The sequence below is a fragment of the Triturus cristatus genome, chromosome 11 (assembly GCF_964204655.1).
Source record: "Triturus cristatus chromosome 11, aTriCri1.1, whole genome shotgun sequence".
NCBI lineage: Eukaryota > Metazoa > Chordata > Amphibia > Caudata > Salamandridae > Triturus > Triturus cristatus.
In genome coordinates this window covers 529,974,975-529,994,908 of record NC_140594.1, presented here as the reverse complement: position 1 = coordinate 529,994,908, position 19,934 = coordinate 529,974,975, and the positions used below count along the sequence as shown (strand labels likewise).

Sequence of the window (19,934 nt, the reverse complement as noted above, 5' to 3'; positions counted from 1 at the left end):
CGGGGTTGCCTGGATTTTGAAGATAGTCTCAAATTCTTAATTGAAACTTCGTTATATTTTTACAAAAGGTTTTAAATAAACGCGTCCTCATTTTTACCTATTCATTGAGACTTTTTATTATAATCAACCTTCTCTTTCATGTTGCAGAGTTGATGGTGATATGGCTGGTGGAATGACATATTTTGGGAGTATTTGTTCACCACAACAAGGAGCATTAGCAACTGTAAGATATTTGTATATTTTTGTATTTCATTTAAATAGTTAGCAAATTGTGTGCTTTGTATTTGTTAGATCTTTTTTATTGCCTGCATTTTAAATGATCCGACAACCTTCATAGCAGGTCATTTACACTCTGAACATAAGTTTATAGAATATCAAAAATCTGTGTTGATAGAGGTAGCATTCAATTGTCAGTCTCGTGCTTTTACGTTGTATATTGTCTATAGCGATCTAGATGGCAAAAGAGTAAAAATGGATATGAAAGAAGCATGTATTTTTGAAATGTACACAAGATACTGAATTTAGGAGCAGTGGTTATTTGTACACCTCTGAATTTGTGAGTAACTATACTACTATGTGATGGGGGCGTGGCCAAGATGGCTTCTATGGCGGACGCGATCTGCTGAGGCTCCGTGAACGGGCTTACACCTCGCCTATTCACTCTGCGCCAGCCGGTACCTGCACACACCAATCGGCACCGGATTGTGAGGGGCACTCGGAGCTGACCCCGAAAGGGAAATCGTGGGCTCGCAGAGCCAGAACACAGCCCTGTAAAACATCGAAGCGGCACAGATAGCAAGATGGCGCCCGTACCTCCTGGTGACTCCCGTCTCAACGTTTAATTCTGATGCAGCCCTAAAATACTCTGCGGCGGATACTCGGCGCCCTGCGAGAGGCCAATGATAGGAGGAGACGGCCGGTCGATCAAAGCCCAAGAACGAAGGCGCTGTGGCTCCGGGGATTGAGAGCACGCCCTGGGAGGACCGCCCCCTCCCCCTCCTCCGCAAGGCAGGGGCCCCGATGCAGGCAACAGACAGTGAATTCCTACCGGACCCCCGATAGAACCATAGATACGCCCGGAGACACTGGTACTGGCCCGGTGGACTGGGATCGCCGAGACGCGTCGGCGCCCACGCAATTGACCTCGCGGTTCACCCTGACGGCTGGAATCTGTTTGGACACTGTCTGCGGCTCCCGCCCGAGGACATCGCCAACAGCATACACAGGCAGGTGAGGCCTGGTGGGTTCCCCGCTGCGTTCGTGGGTGCTGAGCGGGTCTTGCCTATGCCTGGGTACCCGCAGAGAAAATAACGGCTGGCCTGACCCTAAGATGGCGCCTCTGTGCCTTTCCTGAGCCCCGGTAGCACGGCGATTAACTGCTCCTCAGTGCTCATGGCCTGGACTCCCCCTACATGCTTACCGACTGCCCCATCCCTGCAGCAAAGGCCGAAGGAGCCCGCAACATCACCCAGAACCTGCCAAAGACTGTTCATAAGGCCTGCCTGACCTCAACATGGTGCCCGAAAACTCGTGTATTCTGAGCACAGCCTAGGTGCACACCAAGTGACGTCCCGAAGCAGAGGGGCCTGTGTTAGTGCCAGAGCGGGGGGCCCCCCCACCCCCTGCACTAGCATAGAGAGCTTGCCAACAGCGTGGGGAGTGGCAACACAGTGGTGCGGCGGGCACGGGGACCGTGGAAGATACTGGAAAGGACCACCCCGGAGCAGGTGCAGTGGTCTTGCAGGAACGACCCAGTAGGGCCTGCCCAACAAGACTCCCCAGTTATGCGGACCTGAACACTCCCCCCTTCCTGGGACACAGCCCCCTTTGCCCCATCTACTACCTCCTGTAGGGGACACAAGACAAAACTCAGCCACACCGCGGGAAGATGCGACGCCAGCAGAGACAACAGAGCTAACCTAGAGCGCCACTGCCGGCCGCTCCCGCGACGCCACTGCTGACACAATGGGGAAACTCAAAGCAGTGGCAGTGACCCAGGGGGCTACCTCGAACGCTTCCACCAGCAATCAGCCGGCCACCTCCAAAGACTCTACAGCAGTGACGGATCACTCCCTCTCAGACAAACTGGACAGAGTACTGGTTGCCATAGAACACTCTAGGGTGTCCATGGAGCAACAGCTGGGCACCCTAACGACTGACATCAGCCTCCTTCGTGATGACCACTGTAAACTGGCTGAAAAGGTATCGGACAACGAGAAAATAGTTTCCTCCATGCAGCCCACAGTGCAGACACACCAGGACACACTACAAACTTTGATTGGCCGTCTGTCCACCATGGAAGAGCGCATTGATGACCTAGAGGGACGGTCGAGACGTTGTAACATACGGGTCTTTGCCTGCCCGAAGGAATCGAAGGGACTGACGCAGTGGGGTACATGGAGGCCTGGACAAAATCTTTCACCGCTAATGCCGAACAGACAGCGTTCTTCTCCATAGAAAGGGCCCACCGAGTTCCAGTGCGCCGGCCCTTGCCAGGTGCCCCGCCGCGTCCATTGCTAGCGAAATTTCTTCACTTTCGAGACAGAGACGCGGTCCTGAGCGCGGCCTGTTAAGCTGGTCCGCTCCGAGTTGAGAACAGTCATCATGCTCTTCCCAGACTACTCTCGGGCAGTCGAAAGACAAAGGTCATCCTTCCTAGCAGTGAAGCGACGTCTGCGAACAGAAAAAATACAATACTCCGTGTTGTTCCCTGCCCGCCTTAAAGTCATACACGATGGCACCACTCACTTCTTTATGTCTGCAGAGGAGGCGCAGGACTGGGCAGACCAGAACTGTACCACAGGCCGCAATGCAGAGAACACCCAAGATCAACACACAAGGGCATCGGGTCCCAGGAGACGTCGTGCGCAACGTCGCAACCCGCAAGGAAGCACCAAATCGCTCTCGCGCACTCTGGGATCACCTGACCTGGAAGAAATTGTTCAAGAACGACACAGAGCCCTAAAGGCAGCGGCGAGCCTCCAGTCCTCCTCCCCTGCAGCGGACATTGAACAGGCTCCACACCTCTTTTCTTCGGAGGAGGAGGTCAGCGAGGAGGCACTATCCGGTGTGGACTCGGTGGCCCTCCCATCGGTCACCCCACGAACTGCTGATGATCTGATTTAACTGAGTCTATGATGTCTCCTGGAGGTAACAGGAGGGGGGCTGCATCTTCCACTCAGCAGAACATGTGGTTTCTATTACTCAAGAGCCCACGTGTAAACTGGTGTTCGAGGGAGATTTTTTTTAGGGTCTAGAGGGCAGGGGGCTGAGCACAGGGCTCCGGGAACCTTTGTATGATTGAGGGAGTGAGTTAGGGGCAAAAGGGGCACCTTAATTTTAGCCGGGGTGTCTGGGAACGCTCACTCTAAAAATGAAGGAAACAGATCTGTGAGCCATGGAACCTGATGCTGAAAGTTTAACAGTTTTATTAAGAAGATGCAACTTCAAGAAAAAGCCAATTCTGCATGGAAGCATTGAACTTGTTTGGAGGGAGACACTTCAGAAAACCTCAAAGACACATTTATAAATGCATTATGAAAAACATGAGTTAAATCAAGGAAAATGTTCTCTTAATGCAAAACACACTTGATCTTAAATACTGAGAATACTCACGTACCTACCTAAAACCTACAAGAAAGCAGCCTTGCAAATGTAATATAAGTATGAAATGCTCAATAGGAAAACACCAATTTAGGGACAAAATAGCATAGCAAAATAGCATACGTAGCATATACAGCAAATATATTGGCAAGTTAAATTGTATCTTAACCCCTTCGCTGCCAGGCCTTTTCCCCCTCCTGTGCCAAGCCTTTTTTTGGCTATTTGGGGTAGTGCGCGCTTAGGCCCCTGTAACTTTTTGACCACATTAGGTATCCTCGCCAAATTTGCGTCCTTTCCTTCCAACATCATGGGGATTCTAAAGATACTCAGGGTTTGTTGGTTCCCCTGGAGGGGTCACAGAAATGAGCCAAAATACAGCAAAATTTTGTTTTTTTTCGGAAAAATTGGAAAAACGGGCTGCAAATGAAAGCATCTGGGCTTTTCCCTGCAAATGTTATCAAAAAAGGGTTTGTGGGGTTGAAATCACCATTTTCCCAGCTTTTCGGGGATACCAGACTTTTGTCAGAAACCCAACATTTTTTACACAGTTATGGCATTTTTCTGGGACATAGCCTATTTTTGCTATTTTTTGTGCTTTTGACCTCCTTCCAGTTAATGGCAGAAATGTGTACAAAAGCAACAATGGATCCTGGGAAGCTATACATTTTCGAGAAGAAGACACAATTCTGAATTCAGCAAGGGGTCATTTGTGTAGATCCATCAAGGTTTTTCTATAGAAACAAACAGTTAAATATAGAATAAATTGAAAATTAGTTGAAAAAAACAGCCTTTTGTGTCAACATTTTCACCTGTAAATTCTTCTAATTATGACAGCTCTTTGAAAGCAATATACCGTTGCATCCGCTGGACATTACTGGTTGTGGGGATATATAGGTCTTGTAGGTTCACCAAGAACCCGACGAACCCAGAGCCAAAACTGAGCAGCAACTTGCAATGGTTTTTTATTATGTACCGGGTATATAGTAATTATTCTGTAAAAATGTGTACATGGAAAAATCGGTATGAAAGACACCTATGTATTTCTGAAATGGGAACAAAATATAGAGTTTAGAAACAGTAGTTATTTGCACATTTCTGAAATTGGAAATACTCATCCTAGCATGAGAATTATCAGTCATTTTTTAGAATGACTTATTTTTTACACAATGTCTTTAATTTGGAAGGCAGAAATGCATCGAAAGTCAATAGATAATAACAGTTCCTTTACAAATCTGAATTACCCTAAGTCCCCCGATAAAAATGGTACCTCATTTGAGTGGGTAGGGATAGTGCCCGCGACAGGAAACGGCGCAAAACGCAACGTGGTCACAACTCAATTTCGCAGTGAAAAATGACCCTTTTTTGGCAAAATGTCTAGCTGTAGTTTTTGAACCCTAGCTCTGCAGGCACCTTGGGAAACCTAGCAAACCTATACATTTTTGAAAACTAGACACCCAGGGGAATCCAGGATGGGGTGACTTGACTGCCTCCCACCAGGGTCTGTTACCCAGAATCCCTTGCAAACCTAAACAATTGTCAAAAAAAAAAACATTTTCCCCACATTTCTGTCGCGGAAAGTTCCGGAATCTGCGTGGATCCACAAATTTCCACCCACCCAGTGTCCCCCAAAGTCTTACGAGAAAAACGGTACCTCACTTGTGTGGGCCGGCCTAGTGCCCGCGACAGGAAACGGCGCAAAACGCAACGTGGTCACACCTCAATTTCGCAGTGAAAAATGACCCTTTTTTGGCAAAATGACTAGCTGTAGTTTTTTGAACCCTAGCTCTGCGGGCACCTTGGGAAACCTAGCAAACCTATACATTTTTGAAAACTAGACACCTAGGGGAATCCAGGATGGGGTGACTTAACTGCCTCCCACCAGGGTCTGTTACCCAGAATCCCTTGCAAACCTAAAGCATTGTCAAAAAAAACACATTTTCCCCACATTTCTGTGGTGGAAAGTTCCGGAATCTGCGTGGATCCACAAATTTCCACCCACCCCGCGTTCCCCAAAGTCTTACGACAAAAACGGTACCTCACTTGTGTGGGTCGGCCTAGTGCCCGCGACAGGAAACGGCGCAAAACGCAATGTGGTCACACCTCAATTTCGCAGTGAAAAATGACCCTTTTTTGGCAAAATGAATAGCTGTAATTTTTGAACCCTAGCTCTGCGGGCACCTTGGGAAACCTAGCAAACCTATACATTTTTGAAAACTAGACACCCAGGGGAATCTGCGTGGATCCACAAGCCCTTGCCTGTCGCGGGTACTTGGGCCTCCCACACAAGTGAGGCACCGTTTTTACCGGGAGACCCAGGGGAACGCTGGGAGGTGGGAATTTTGAGTGAGCCCGGTGATGCCACAACTTTCCCACACAAAAATGTGTGAAAAAAGTGATTTTTTTCAGCTAAAATTGAGGTTTGCAGGGGATTCTGGGTAAGGAAACGTTGGGGGATCCACGCAAGCCATACCTCCCTGGAAGCCCCCGGGTGTCTAGTTTTCAGAAATGTATGGGTTTGGTAGGTTTCCCTAGATGGCCGCCGAGCACCGGCCCAAAAACCCAGGTGACCCCCCCCTTGCAAAACCAGGTGGTTTTGAGATAGGCAATTTTGATGTCACCTCACTACGTTTTGGGCCCTTGCCTGTCGCGGGAACTTGGGCCTCCCACACAAGTGAGGCACCATTTTTACTGGGAGACCCAGGGGAACGCTGGGAGGTGGGAAATTTGAGTGAGCCCGGTGATGCCACATCTTTCCCACACAAAAATGTGTGAAAAAAGTGATTTTTCAGCTAAAATTGAGGTTTGCAGGGGATTCTGTGTAAGGAAACGTTGGGGGATCCACGCAAGCCATACCTCCCTGGAATCCCCCGGGTGTCTAGTTTTCAGACATTTATGGGTTTGGTAGGTTTCCCTAGATGGCCGCCGAGCTCGGGCCAAAAAGACAGTTGACCCCCTTGCAAAACCAGATCGTTTTGACATTGTTTGTTTCTACAGCGTGAGAATTTCGGCACAATATTGCAAGGAAAATGTGACAGACATTTTGAGGTTTGCAGGACATTGTGGATAAAATAACTTTTTGGAATTCACATGAGAGACATCACCATGAACTCCCGTGGGTTTACGACAATATCTACAGTTGGTGGGTTATTCTTACATGGAACATACACCTTGGCAGAGAAACTAAAAAGACAAAGATTCCTGCACAGCCATCTATTCTTCAAACGCACACACATACTGGTTGGATTTGGCACGAGGGCGAGTGATGGTTCAGTATATTAAATTTTATTAACAAGAGATTTCACAAAAATGAAATGCACTGTCAATAATTAAATGGAGAAAAAACTGAACCCATGACTCGCAGCTCGTGAGCTGTAAAGCCACGGCAAGGCACCAACCGCTTTACAGGCCATTCACACACCTTTCATACGTGATACACACAAGACCAATCGCACCACCAGGCACAAAAACAACACATTACAAAATTCACAAAAGGGACAAGGTACACCCTGCTTCAGAAAGGAAAATATTACTGCACAGCCATCTAATCCTCAAGCACACACACATACTGGTTGGAGGGTGAGTGATGGTTCAGTATATACAATTGTATTAGCAAGTGATTTCACAAAAATGAAATGCACTGTTAATAATTGAAAGGGCGAGAAACTGAACCATTGACTCACAGCTCGTGAGCTGTAAAGCCACGACAAGGCACCAACCTCTTTACAGGCCATTCATACACCTTTCATACGTGTGAGACATACAAAACCATTCACACCGCCAGCCGCGGGCCCATCACATAACAAAACTCACACCAGCACACAGCGCCATTCAAGGGCCCATCACTTTCACACGCCCACATTCCTGACACAGCAACTACACAAGCTGATGGATTGCGTGGAGCGGCACTCAGCTAGCAGTGTGTGTAGTGACCAGCAGCAAGTCACTACTCACACACCGCCAGCCAAGCACCATTCCACGCACACTGCCAACCAAGTGCCAGTCCACACACACCGCCAACACATTTAGGATTTTTTTTAGACAAAAATAAAAACACAAACAAATCGCAAATAGATACAAATCTACAAACACAAAATCAGAAACTAAATACATTACACTAACGCCAACCTTGAAACAGAATCAAATTTTTCAAAGAATACAGACCAGGCAGTTCACTTTACCACTCATGAATGCTCCCAAAAATTATTTTGCTTGTGGTACGCTCTAAAACAAGCAGGGACACACAGCCCAGGTTTAGAAGGATAGTCGGGGCAGTACATACGAATCTCCTTCCGTGTACCTCTTCGCCAACAGACTCTGCATCTCTTAGTGGGAAAATCTTTTGCCGGTGTGGGAGGGATGAAATCAGGAAAGTGGCGATCTTTCAATCGAACCACATCCTCCAACACTCCAAATCTAGGAACACTTGCCTGTTCCACAACAACAAGGCTAGCTATCACAGAGTGCTGAAACTGAAGAAATGTCAACTTTGACGCAGGAGAACACTCCTTGAACACAATAAAAGCATTGAAATTTGCTAATTCGAAGAAATGGATGGCCAACTTCTTATACCAAACATAAGCCTTCCGAATAGCAGAGTAAGGTTCCAACCTCTGATCTACTCTGTCAACACCACCCATGTGCTTATTGTAGTCTAGAATGCACACAGGTTTGCGCACTTCAGCAACCTGACCCCAAACAGCCACAGGTGAAGTACTCTCATCATGGATGGTAGTCAGCATGTACACATCCCTCCTGTTCACAAATTTTTCAGCTAGTAGTTCATCACTACGCAAGGAACTGCACTGCCCCCTCTGAAGTTTTTTGCAAACAAGCTCTTTCAGATAACCTTTACGGTTAGAGCGGATTGTCCCCACATGCAAAAGTGTCCACTTTATACAATTCCTTAAATAATTGCACAGCAGTATAGAAGTTATAAAGGTACAAATGGTGGCCTCTGTTAAACAGTCTTCTAGCAAGATCCCACACAATTTTCTCTGAAACTCCAAAAGTGGACGGATAACCTGGGGGGTCAATAGTAGAATCTCTACCAGTGTACACACGAAAATTAAAAACATATCCTGTCCTACTCTCAGACAACATATACAGCTTAATTCCATAGCGTGCCCTCTTGCTAGGGATGTACTGCCTAAAAACCAAACTGCCCTTGAACAAGACCAAAGACTCATCAATAGATATTTCTTTCCCTGGAGTATAGATCTCAGAAAATCGATCTACAAAGTGATCAAGAACAGGCCGAATCTTAAAAAGATGGTCACAGTCAGGGTGATCTCGTGGCAACGCCATAGAATTATCAACAAAATGCAGCATAAGTAGCAAAAGTAAATACCGATTACGAGTCATAACTGCAGGAAATATGGCAGTTGCCAACAAGGGGCTAGTAGACCATTATGAAGCCAAGGTTGGCCTCCTTACCACACCCATCAATAAAGCCAAACCCAAAAACTTCTTAATCTCTTCCAGATATGTGGGAGTCCACCGGGTAGCTCTAGACTGGGGTCTAAGTTTGTCGCTGTTGTCCCTCAAAAACTGTTCAGCATACAAATTCGTCTGGTCAACAATCTCACCCAAAAATACATCATCCATAAACAACTGAAAAAACTGTATAGGCAAAAAGTGTTCACAATCCACTGTACACCCTGCATCACCGCTAAAGGCAGGCAACACCAGCTGCACCATGTTTGGATCAACCCAAAGTCCAGCTCTTCCAGTAGGAAGCCTAGCAGCCTCAGACTGCAATCCAGATGCCTCTTGCACCATCGGCACAGCAGTTTCCTCCTCTAAGACAGGCACTTCATCCGCACTGAGAGTTGCTTCATCCACACCAAGAGTACCTTCATCTGCACTGAGAGTACCTTCATCATCCGATGATTCCATGTTGAGAGAAAACTCACTGCCAGAATCTTCCCCTCCCTCCTCTCCCTCAGACGCACTGTCAGTCTCATAATCATGCTCAGAGAAAGATTCAAGAAGTATACCAACCACCTGTTGAGCAGTCATTCTACGGCTAGCCATATTGCTTACTGTGAGGTTGGGTACTGGCCCGTGATTGGACCAAAGAGGGACAGAGTCCGTATCGAGGGGTATGGTCTATCTTTAATGGTCAAGTACAGTACAGAATAGCTTCCGGCTTATTTATAGGATGGGGCGTTCGCAACCCTCGGCGTCCTCCTGGGAGAGCACCGCCCCAATCCCAACCCCTGAGGCGTCAGTCTGTAGAAAGAAGGGCTTTTGGAAGTCAGGGGTCACTAATACTGGGGAAGACGTGAGGGCATCTTTGAGGGACTGAAAAGCAGCAGCTTCCTGACCTGTGGGAGCCCGTAAGCAGGGAGAGGTATGGTTCTTACGTAAGAGGTCAGTGAGGGGTCCTGCTAGGTTTGCAAATTGTGAGATGAATCTCCAGTAATACCCAACTAGCCCCAAAAATGCCCGTAGCTCCCTTTTGGTTTTTGGATATGGTAAGGTCTGGACGCCGGCCACTTTCTCTTTCTGGGGTGCTATGTTTCCGTCCCCTAAAAGATACCCAATATATTTTACCTGTTTAAAAGCCACCCTGGACTTTTTGGCGTATATATGGAGTCCAGCCTTCCTTAAACTATCGAGAATGTTGGTCAGATGCTTGAGGTGATTGGCCCAGGTTTTACTAACGACCACTATGTCATCCAGGTAGGCAGACTCATATGGCAGATGTGGGGACAGTAGGGTATGCATGGCTCTTTGAAAAGTGGCTGGAACCCCATGCAGCCCAAAAGGCAGCACCGTAAAATGGTAGTGACCGTAAGGAGTAGAGAAGGCTGTTTTCTCCTGATCAGCAGGAGCTAGTGGGATCTGCCAATAGCCCTTGGTGAGGTCGATAGTTGTTATATATCTGGCCTCACCAAGGCGTTCCACCAGTTCATCGACCCTGGGAAGAGGATATGCGTCCTGTTTGGAGACTCTATTGACGGCTCTGAAGTCGATGCAAAACCGGATACTTCCGTCCGGTTTTGGCACCAAAACTACTGGGGAACACCAGTTGCTGTGGGAAGGTATAATCACCCTCGTTTTTAGCATCTGCTGTATCTCCGCTTGAAAGGCTACTCGTTGGGCTTCAGGTATCCTATAGGGTTTTTGTTTTACAATCACATCTGGTGGCGGTAGGGATAGTATGTTCGGCCAGGTGGGTTCTCCCTGGTTGATCGGAGAAGACATCGAAAAACTTAAGAAGAAGGGAGACTATTTCATCCCGCTGGGTTGCAGACAGTTCGGGATTGATAGGGACATCGTTCACAGTATGTAACAGAGGTAAGGTGACAGACACGTTTTGTGACGTTTGCGGAGGGGCTCCTAACCATTTTTTTAATAAGTTTATGTGATATATTTGGGTTTTGGTTTTGGACACCTGTAGGACGTACGTGGTTCTTCCTATCTTTTTTTGTATCCGGAAGGGACCCTGCCACTCTTTCTTTAACTTGTGTGTGGAAGTGGGTAACAATACCAAGACCCAGTCATCCACATCGAGCTCTCTCCACTTTTTCCCTTTCTCGTAGAAATATTTCTGTTTTGTTTGTGCGAGGGCTAAGTGGTCGTGGGCTAGGGTCCTCAACTTGTGTAGTCTGGACTGCAACTGGCGTGTATAGTCTAACAAAGCCTCGGCTTCCCGTATTCCTTCTTTCTCCCAACTATCCTTGGTTATCTCCAGCAGGGTTCTGGGTTTCCGACCAAAGAGGAGCTCAAAAGGGGATGCACCGAGGCTGGATTGGGTCTGGCTCCTTAACACGAACAAAGCTAAAGGCAGTAGCTGATCCCAGTTCTTCCCATCCCCAGGCAGAAGTTTTTTAGAGTCAGTTTCAGACTACCATTATAGCGCTCTACCAACCCATCTGTCTGGGGATGGTACACAGAGGTCTTTATGTGCCTGATGCGCAACTGGTGGCAAACCTGCTTTATTAACTTGGACATGAAGGGGGTGCCCTGGTCGGTGACTATCTCTCTAGGGAACCCCATCCGTGAAAATACCTCGACCAGGCGTTGTGCTATGGCGCTGGAAGTGGCTGCTCGAAGGGGGAAGGCCTCTGGATAGCGAGTGGCATAATCGACTAAAACAAGGGCATATTGGTGTCCTTTACTGGACTTGGGTAAAGGGCCTATAAGGTCCATCCCTAGTCTGTCAAAGGGGTTACCTATGATGGGCAAGGGTTGCAGGGGGACCGCAGGTGGAACGTATGGATTGCGTCGTTGGCATATGTGGCACTCCTGGCAGTACTTCTGAATCTGGGCAGAAACACCAGGCCAGAAGAAATGCTGCAATATGGCCTGCCCGGTTTTTTCTGCCCCAACGTGACCCGCCAAGAGGTGAGCATGGACGAAAAAAAGTATCTGATCCCTAAAGCCTGATGGAACAAGGAGTTGAGGAACTGCGTCCACTTTCGCCAAACGGTACAGTAGGCCGTTTTGTTCAACAAATGTGGGATACACCCTGTTCGAGGGGTCTTGTTCGGCCCGGGCCTTGTTCCAGGCGTTGGTAAGACTGGTGTCGTTTAATTGGGCGGTTCTAATGTGGATATTCCTAGCCCAGGGTTCAGATGTCAGCAGGGAGTCATGGCAGGGTTTATGGGGAATGAGGGCTTCCCTTATCATGGAAGCAAAGCAAGGATTGTCAGTCCCTATAATGAGTTGTTCTGGAAGGTTTGTGAGGACCCCCACTATTGCGTCCATGGGTCCCCCTGTGTCGGTTTATAGGTGGATTTTGGCCAGAGGGTATTCTCTAACGTCCCCGTGTACACAACGAATGCCCACTGTTCTTCCCGGTAGGACCCAAGAGGGGTGGATAAGATCCTGCTTTGCTACGGAGTGTTTGCAGCCTGAGTCTCACGTCCATGGGTTCTTCCTCTTTCTCCCTCTTCTTCCTGCACAACCTGGCTATGTGTCCCCACTTGTAACACTGGGGACCTGTAAGGGGGGTATTTTCCGGTCGGACTCCTCGGGGGCGTAGGGGTTCAGGGACTGGCTTAAGGGGTTTTCTCTCCCCTTTTCCCTGGGCAACGTGCCGTATAAGTCGTTCGGGCTCTTTTGGGGTGGGTCGGCCTTGGGCTCGGGCGTATGAAGTGGCCATCTCTATAGCCTGTTCCAGGGTCAGACCAGCGTGTTGCTTCAGCCAGCGCTGGCTGGCATAGGGGAGGGCTTCAAGGAATTGTTCCAGATAGATTTTATTCATTATTTCATCCATACTGGACTCTTGGGGTTTCAGCCAGAGGTCAGCCGCTCCTTTCAATTTATAAAAGAGTGTCTTGGGTATGTCCCCTGGGGCCCCACGCTCTTGTCGAAAACGAATTCTGTAAGTCTTGTCATCTACGCCCAACCTATCCAAAATATACTGCTTCACGTGGGCATATGTAGCGGTTCCATCTTTGTTAACTGTTTGATAGGCCGCTTGTGCTTCGCCCACCAACAAAGGGGCCAGGTAGAACGGCCACCTTTCTCCCGCCCAGGCACTAGCCCGGGCTGCCCTTTCAAAATTTAAAAAGAATGCCAACGGGTCTTCTCCTGGCGTGAATTTCTGAAGGGGGACCATAGTTCCCGGTGGTGCGGCCGCTCTACCCTGCCCCAGAGAGGCCATAAGGAGGTTCTGTCCTTCGGCTGACTTCACTAGGTTCTCGGCTTGGCTTTGAATAGCCGAGGTGAACACGGCCCGGTCGGCTTCTGCCTGGGAGGTGGTACGTTCTATGGCCCATTCCAGCTTGGCCTGACTCTCCTTCATCTGGTGAATGAGGGTGTCCATCCTTTATCGGGTGGGGGTTCAAAAGAATCTCCTATCTGGCTTGCCACTTGTGAGGTTGGGTACTGGCCCGTGATTGGACCAAAGAGGGACAGAGTCCGAATCGAGGGGTATGGTCTATCTTTAATGGTCAAGTGCAGTACACAATACAGGTTGGAATAGGTCCCGGTCTCCTCCTCTGGTCCGGCGTTCTTCTTTCTCTCCTTCCCCTGGGGTTCTGGGTCCGGCGTTGGGGCTCCGAGGGGCATGAAAGAAAGAGAGACCACACTTTAGACCTACTGCTCTCTTTGTCTCATAGAAAGTGTAGGGGAAAGGGAGGGAGGAGTCACCGGGTTCCCGCCACCAAAAAGTACGCTTGGCCGTGAATCAGGGAGACTGTGGTTGGACGTAACCCCCCCCCCCCCGCCCCCCCCCCCCCCCCCCCCAACAACAAAAAAATATACCTGATTCGTACCCCGTGACCTCCCCAACAACAACCAAAAGAAAGCTACCTCCCTCCCCGTGTAGAAACAAAGCCCAGGACCCGGTCCCGTACCTTTCCCAGCCGCGCTCCTCCTGGCGCGTGGCGGGCCGAGAAGACGTGTAGTTGGCCTCCTGGCCCTCCGACTCTCCCGTCGCTGGTTCTTCCTTCTCCTCCTCTTCGGGTCTCCACAATTCGTTCTCCGTCTGCTACTTCGCTCTCCGTCTCCATCCTTGATCGCTCCCTGACTCCTTCTTCTCCGTGGGCTTTCGCGCTTCCCTCGTCTCTGGCGTCCTCCTTACCTGGGATCTCCGCAGCCGATTGGTGCTCTGATGGTGACGTCAGAGCAGGACTCCCAGCCTCCGAGGCGAGCCAGGCCGCATTAAAGGGGCCACCTGCGTCCTGTAGATGGGGCGGAAAGGTATAATCAACAAGGGTCCTTTTCTGTTCCTCCTCCTCTCCTGAGCCTACGCGACACTTACTAATAAAGGTAACTTGTCAAACAAGTCAACAACAACAAACACTTTGTAAAATAAGTAATAAACAAAAAGCACCTTTATCAAAAACTCATATATACTCCAAAACAATACCACTCACTTGCCAGAGGCAGCTAAACTACTCACCACCACCTACTCTGTACAGACACAGTATGGATCAACAATATCCCACTAAAAAAGAAAGAGAAAAGCAATTACACATAAGACTATGCAAAACACATTGCAAAGAATTTCATGCTCAAACCACTAACTAAATATGCCGCCATTATGACATCACTTACAAAAAAATTCATTCAGACATTACAATATTACTCATTTGGAGTAAATACAACAAAAAAAAATATTCTTACCAAAACAATGCAACTACACAAAACTGCAGAACAACCACTGTCGAAACTGGAAACAGGAATCAAAAGCTTTAGACTAGAATAAAACGGAGAAAAAAACTTTATTGTCACATATGCATATAATGCTCTAGACCATCACGTACTGCGCAAAATTTATTACTTGAACCTCCCACTTTCAAGAAGGAAAGATCAATGGCCCAATCCTTTACAAGCAACGCGACGAGAATCTGGAACTCAGCCTCAGCTCTGGACCACCCCCTCCCTCTTCCCAGTCCTTCAAACCAACCCTCAAAGTTCTCCTCCTGCAAAGACACTTCCAAACTTAATTCACACACTCTATTGTCTGAAGGAAGTCTTTACATTATAGGAAATTCTGTTCTCCATGCCCGTAGAAGTGCCTTCCCAGTGTGTTCCTGTGTTTTGAGTGTCTGCCATTTATTGCACTTTTATACCTCTACTTGTACTTTGGACTCTTTTGTAACTTGCACACATGTCACTTTTCCTCTTGTAACGTATTGTTTGCTACCTCTTGTATTTTGTTTGCTTTTGATACATGCACAATTACCACCTTTGCCTCATGTAACGTAACGTTTGCTCTTGTTTTCAGAGTGTCTGCCATTTATTGCAGTATTTTACCTCATGTGACATCCATCAGAGAGCTGCGTGAATAATTACCTGGTAATCCCCTCCGCACAATGCAAACATGCACATACATGACACTGTTCAGGGATCTATCATCTACAGCTGACATTAAATGACCATTCATCATGGTCCCCCATTAAAGCAGTGCACTTTGTGATCTGCATGGTACATGTTCTTTGCAGCAGGCACATTAACCCTCTGTGCTACCTTTCCAGGAGTCAACCCTTCCACTATACAAAACTCCATCTCTCTCTAGGAAGAACATTAATCACCAAAGTTATCATGACATTTTAATTGTTTCTGAAAATTGCTGGAGGCCAGGAAGGAGGCAGCAAGTTTTTTTCAAACCATAATATGCTTGCAAACACTACGCACCCTCCCGAAATAGGTATCCTGTGAGGTCACACTGTTCGCATCGCCCTAACCTGCTCAAGGTTCATGTGACCTCAGTGACAGAGTCACAGCGACTGGATCACAGTTGCTCAAGGGTGTGCTGCTTCGTAGGCCTGCCCGCAAGACTGGAGATGAACTTCAGTATGGATTGTGGTGGACAGGCCTTCAAGGTTAACCCACAATTGACACCACTAGGGTACACCTGCTTGTGCTAAGACATCAAGCCTTCTACGGTCTAGTGGGGCATTCTACGGTCTAGCATGGGAATGTGCTCCCTCAGTACAGTGGTGTGGTGGACTGGTCATGAATGCTGAACCCGGTTCCCCAGTTCCAAATTCCATATTTCTGGCCATAGTGCCACATCCCCACTGAACACCATACTTGCCCACTGAGAGAAACTCGCACTGCCTTCAGCAATAACCTAATTGTGCCCGCTTAAACACTTGGATGTGGCTCAATTCAAATTATGCACTTGATAAGAGTAATATGCTGCCTAAAAAATAAAAACAAAAGCAACCACTCATAGGGAATGCAAAGCATGTGAAAGGTAAGCAGAAACAACATGGTTACCTAAACGATCTCTCACTAACTATTCAGAAATCAGCGAGTGGTTTCACCTGAAAAGTTATGGACATGACTAGAGGGCCCTGAAGGGAACCATTTCACTGTCCATTGCTTACATCCTTACAAAACGTAAGCAGTATGGTATAAAAAGACCACATCCATAAAAACAGAGCCATGGTACACATTGTGTTTTCCAATCCACCCATCAACCAGGTATTGCAGTACCTCCAGGAATGGTACACTCTCCCAACCTGGAAACAACAATGCTTTTCAAAGAAAGACCAGAAAACGAAAGTAGCACTTCACTGGCAAACTCTGTAAAGTGATGCTGGTGTATTTGGATGTAAAAAAAAACCAATCTGGCCACCTTGCAAGCCCTCTGTCTTGCTTTATTTAGTTAGGTATTTAATTCTCATACAAGAAATTCTATTTCTCTACATGCTGCTGCACTTTGGATTTGAAAAATTAAAAAGAGGGGCATTTCTCTGCATTTTTGGATCCATTTCACAGGGAAGCAACTAGAAAGACGAGCGTTTTTCAATTTTGGATCCATTTCGCAGGGAAGCGACAACAGGCACACACGAACGAAGCCGAGCCTCGTGGCATGCCTGGGCCTTCCATAGTGCCCCCACCCTAACCCACCGATGCAAAAATCCCCCCTCCCCAGCCCCAAAACTCACCTTTACTCTCCGCGCAGGAAGCAAATGGCTTCCTGAGCCTCGGAGAACAAAGGGGAAACCTCCAATGACGTCAGCGCGGCTCGCGCCATTGATGACGCGGGGGGGAGGCAGGGGAAGGTCTTCCCCTGCCTTCCCAGTAAAAAAAAAAAAGATCGACCAATCACGGGGGGAGCGCCAGCGCTTCCCCCGTGGGTGGGTGCCATGTCGAGCTGGACTCGTCATGGGCACAGCGCGACTGTGCTCCATGACGAGTCCAGCTCGTCATGGGCACAGAAGGGGTTAAAAACAAAATACAAGAGCTCTTGGGGAGCACCCACACCCGCCTGCCATCTACTAACAGACGGGTATGGTAGTCTGTGAAGAACTGTGTGGGCTTCCCTTTTTACTCTTTAGGGCTATGAGAAGCGCCTACAGTAACGTCATCTCACTCCACTTCTACCTATGTCAGTCACTTAAAGCATGGTCTGCAAATTTTATCAGACGTGTCGTGTCTATCCTACTAAATGCGGAACGTAGACTAGGTGAAAGTTTATTTTCTCAGGCCAAGCGCTCGTCGTAAATTGCATAGGGCAGGCAGAAAATATGTAATGCAAAGGAATAAAATATACATATAAGGATATGTGTCTTGTTTATTCATCACCCCAGCTTGACGCGGCTGCGGTGGGAACTTCTCTATTTTCATGTACAGACCCAGGATGTGATGTGCTATTTGTCTACAAATACTGAAGCTCGAAAATCTTTTTTAGCCACCAGCCCTGCTTCAAATCACCAACCCAACCAATCCAAACAAAAACAAGACAAAGTAAGCGGAAAAGAGCAACTCTCAGAGACGGACAAGAGATCTCTACGCAGCAAAACAAGAGCGACCTAGTCGTGAATATCTCCAAAAATCAACTTACTTGCCTGCCTCACCGCGCCCGCAAGAGTATCCAGCTGAGCGACACCTGACGTCCTCGAGGAACCGTTCACGGTGGCCTACGGCTTCTTTTATGTGGAACCCCTGTACTTTACAGGCCAGGTCTGGATTTTATATGGTGCACAAGGGGTCCTCAATAGATGATCGGCGGCCATTTTGTGACTCTACTTCTCCATCTTCTCCCAAGCGGCCATATTGTCTTTGTCTGCACGGGCTGCGGGGCCTACATGTGGGGGCTAGTCTAATCTTACGCCCGCGATCGGGCCAGGGCTAGATTGATTTCTATCACCATGGTTTCACGGATGGGCTGGACTGGGACTGGAACTGTCTGCATATGTTGTGCGCACTCGTCGCGATTTGTCTGCCTTCATTATATTGTTGTGACAAGTGATCTTCACACGACCGCCTTCGGGCGTAGTGGGTTCTCAGTGTGTGGAGGCGTAGTTGGCCGGTGGTTTCGGGCGCTCCGAGGTTACGTGGGCTCCTCCCCGCTTTCTTCTTTGTTTTCTTATTTTCTTTCCTTTATTCCTACTTTCTCTCTTGTCTATATTTCGGGTTCATTGGGCGACAGGCACTATGCTGGGGGGGGGGCAGGCCGTAGCCTCCGCATTGGTGTAGGGTGGGGGGGTAATTTACTGTTTCTTTTTAGTTCTATGGGCCTTTTCTTCTATGTCTCTGCGCTGTCCTTGTTTCCGATTCGGGGTCCGGGTGTGGGGTGGATTGAGTGGGGGCGGCTTTGGAGGGGTGCGTATTTACTCATGTGACTATCCTGTTATATAACTGCATCGCCTCACTGTCTGAGATTTCTATGGCCGTTTTTAATGATGCTGCTGCTCTCCCGTGTGATGGAGCCATCTTGCGGACTCGAATCTCCTTGGTTCTATCCTCTACTGACTTTTTCCTCGATAAAATTATTTTGAAAACCTTAAAATTAACCTTCACTTCTCCTTCCCCTGGTGTCAAGGATCTTTCCAGTGTATAACTCCTGAATCGTTGCCAATCTTGACCATTGATGCACAGGGGATGTAATGTTTGTCTCAGTGCTTAACTGTTTTGTGGCCGGCCTGATGGTTGTAGGCCCGTATTTGTTCTTTTGCTATGCACAAATAAAGGTTTTTAAAAAAAAAAAAAAAAAAAAAAAAAAAATCAACTTACTAAAGCTCAATTAGCAGTTCTGAATAAGGGAACTTCCTTTGTACCCACTTACAAGAGCAATGTGGCTGAAACAGAAATTGCCTTCTTTAAGTTCGTCAGAATTTTGCGACTGAAATATTTTTTCAGCACTATTGAATCTACAGCCCCAGTGAGAGATGATTCAACTAAAGAGTTCAAACCTAAAAGCACGTTCTGCTCTCCTATGTCACATAAATCAATAGACTCATTTGAAAGGTTAGTCAAAGCGGAGATTACAAGCATCAACTTTCATAAACGTTCTAAAGAGAACTTTTCAGCCAAAGAATGGAGTAATTTGAAACAACTTGCTGGAAATCCTTCCATGACTTTCACTGAAGCTGATAAAGGTGGTGCACTTGTAGTGCTAGATACAGAGTTTTACGAAGAAAGTGTCACTTACCACCTCATGGATGCTGATACATATACTAAATTGGACCAAGACCCAACACAGAGCTACCAAAACATTCTGAATCAGATTCTTACACGTGGTGTAGAGATGGGTTGGATCAACCAAAAAACTGAGAAGTTTCTGTATACTACTCATCCACGAAGACCGAGACTGTATATGTTACCTAAGATTCACAAAAACCTCGAAAAACCACCTTTTCGCCCCATTGTGTCAGCATGCGGCTCTTTATCTGAACCTTTAGGCAAATACCTTGATCATTTTTTACAACCAATGGTACAAAAACAGCAATCCTATCTAAAAGATACTACAGCTCTTCTCAATCTCTTGAAAGATCTTGATCTGAAGGACATAGAACATTGGATATTATGCACCATAGACGTTACCTCTCTGTATACCTCGATTCCACATGCAGATGGTATTGAAGCAACAGAATGGGCTTTATTGAATCATAATCACATCAATGCAGAAAAGGTTT

General features: G+C 47.5%; 1 protein-coding gene across 1 annotated transcript in view; it reads left to right on the top strand.

The window, feature by feature from the left end:
• Nucleotides 1–19,934, top strand: part of LOC146784520 (disintegrin and metalloproteinase domain-containing protein 9-like) — a 1,652,657-nt gene that overhangs the window by 666,936 nt on the left and 965,787 nt on the right. The window contains exon 10 of the mRNA XM_085632972.1: nt 148–223. Within this exon, the coding sequence (XP_085489098.1) occupies nt 148–223 (76 nt within the window). The remainder of the gene's footprint in view (nt 1–147; nt 224–19,934) is intronic.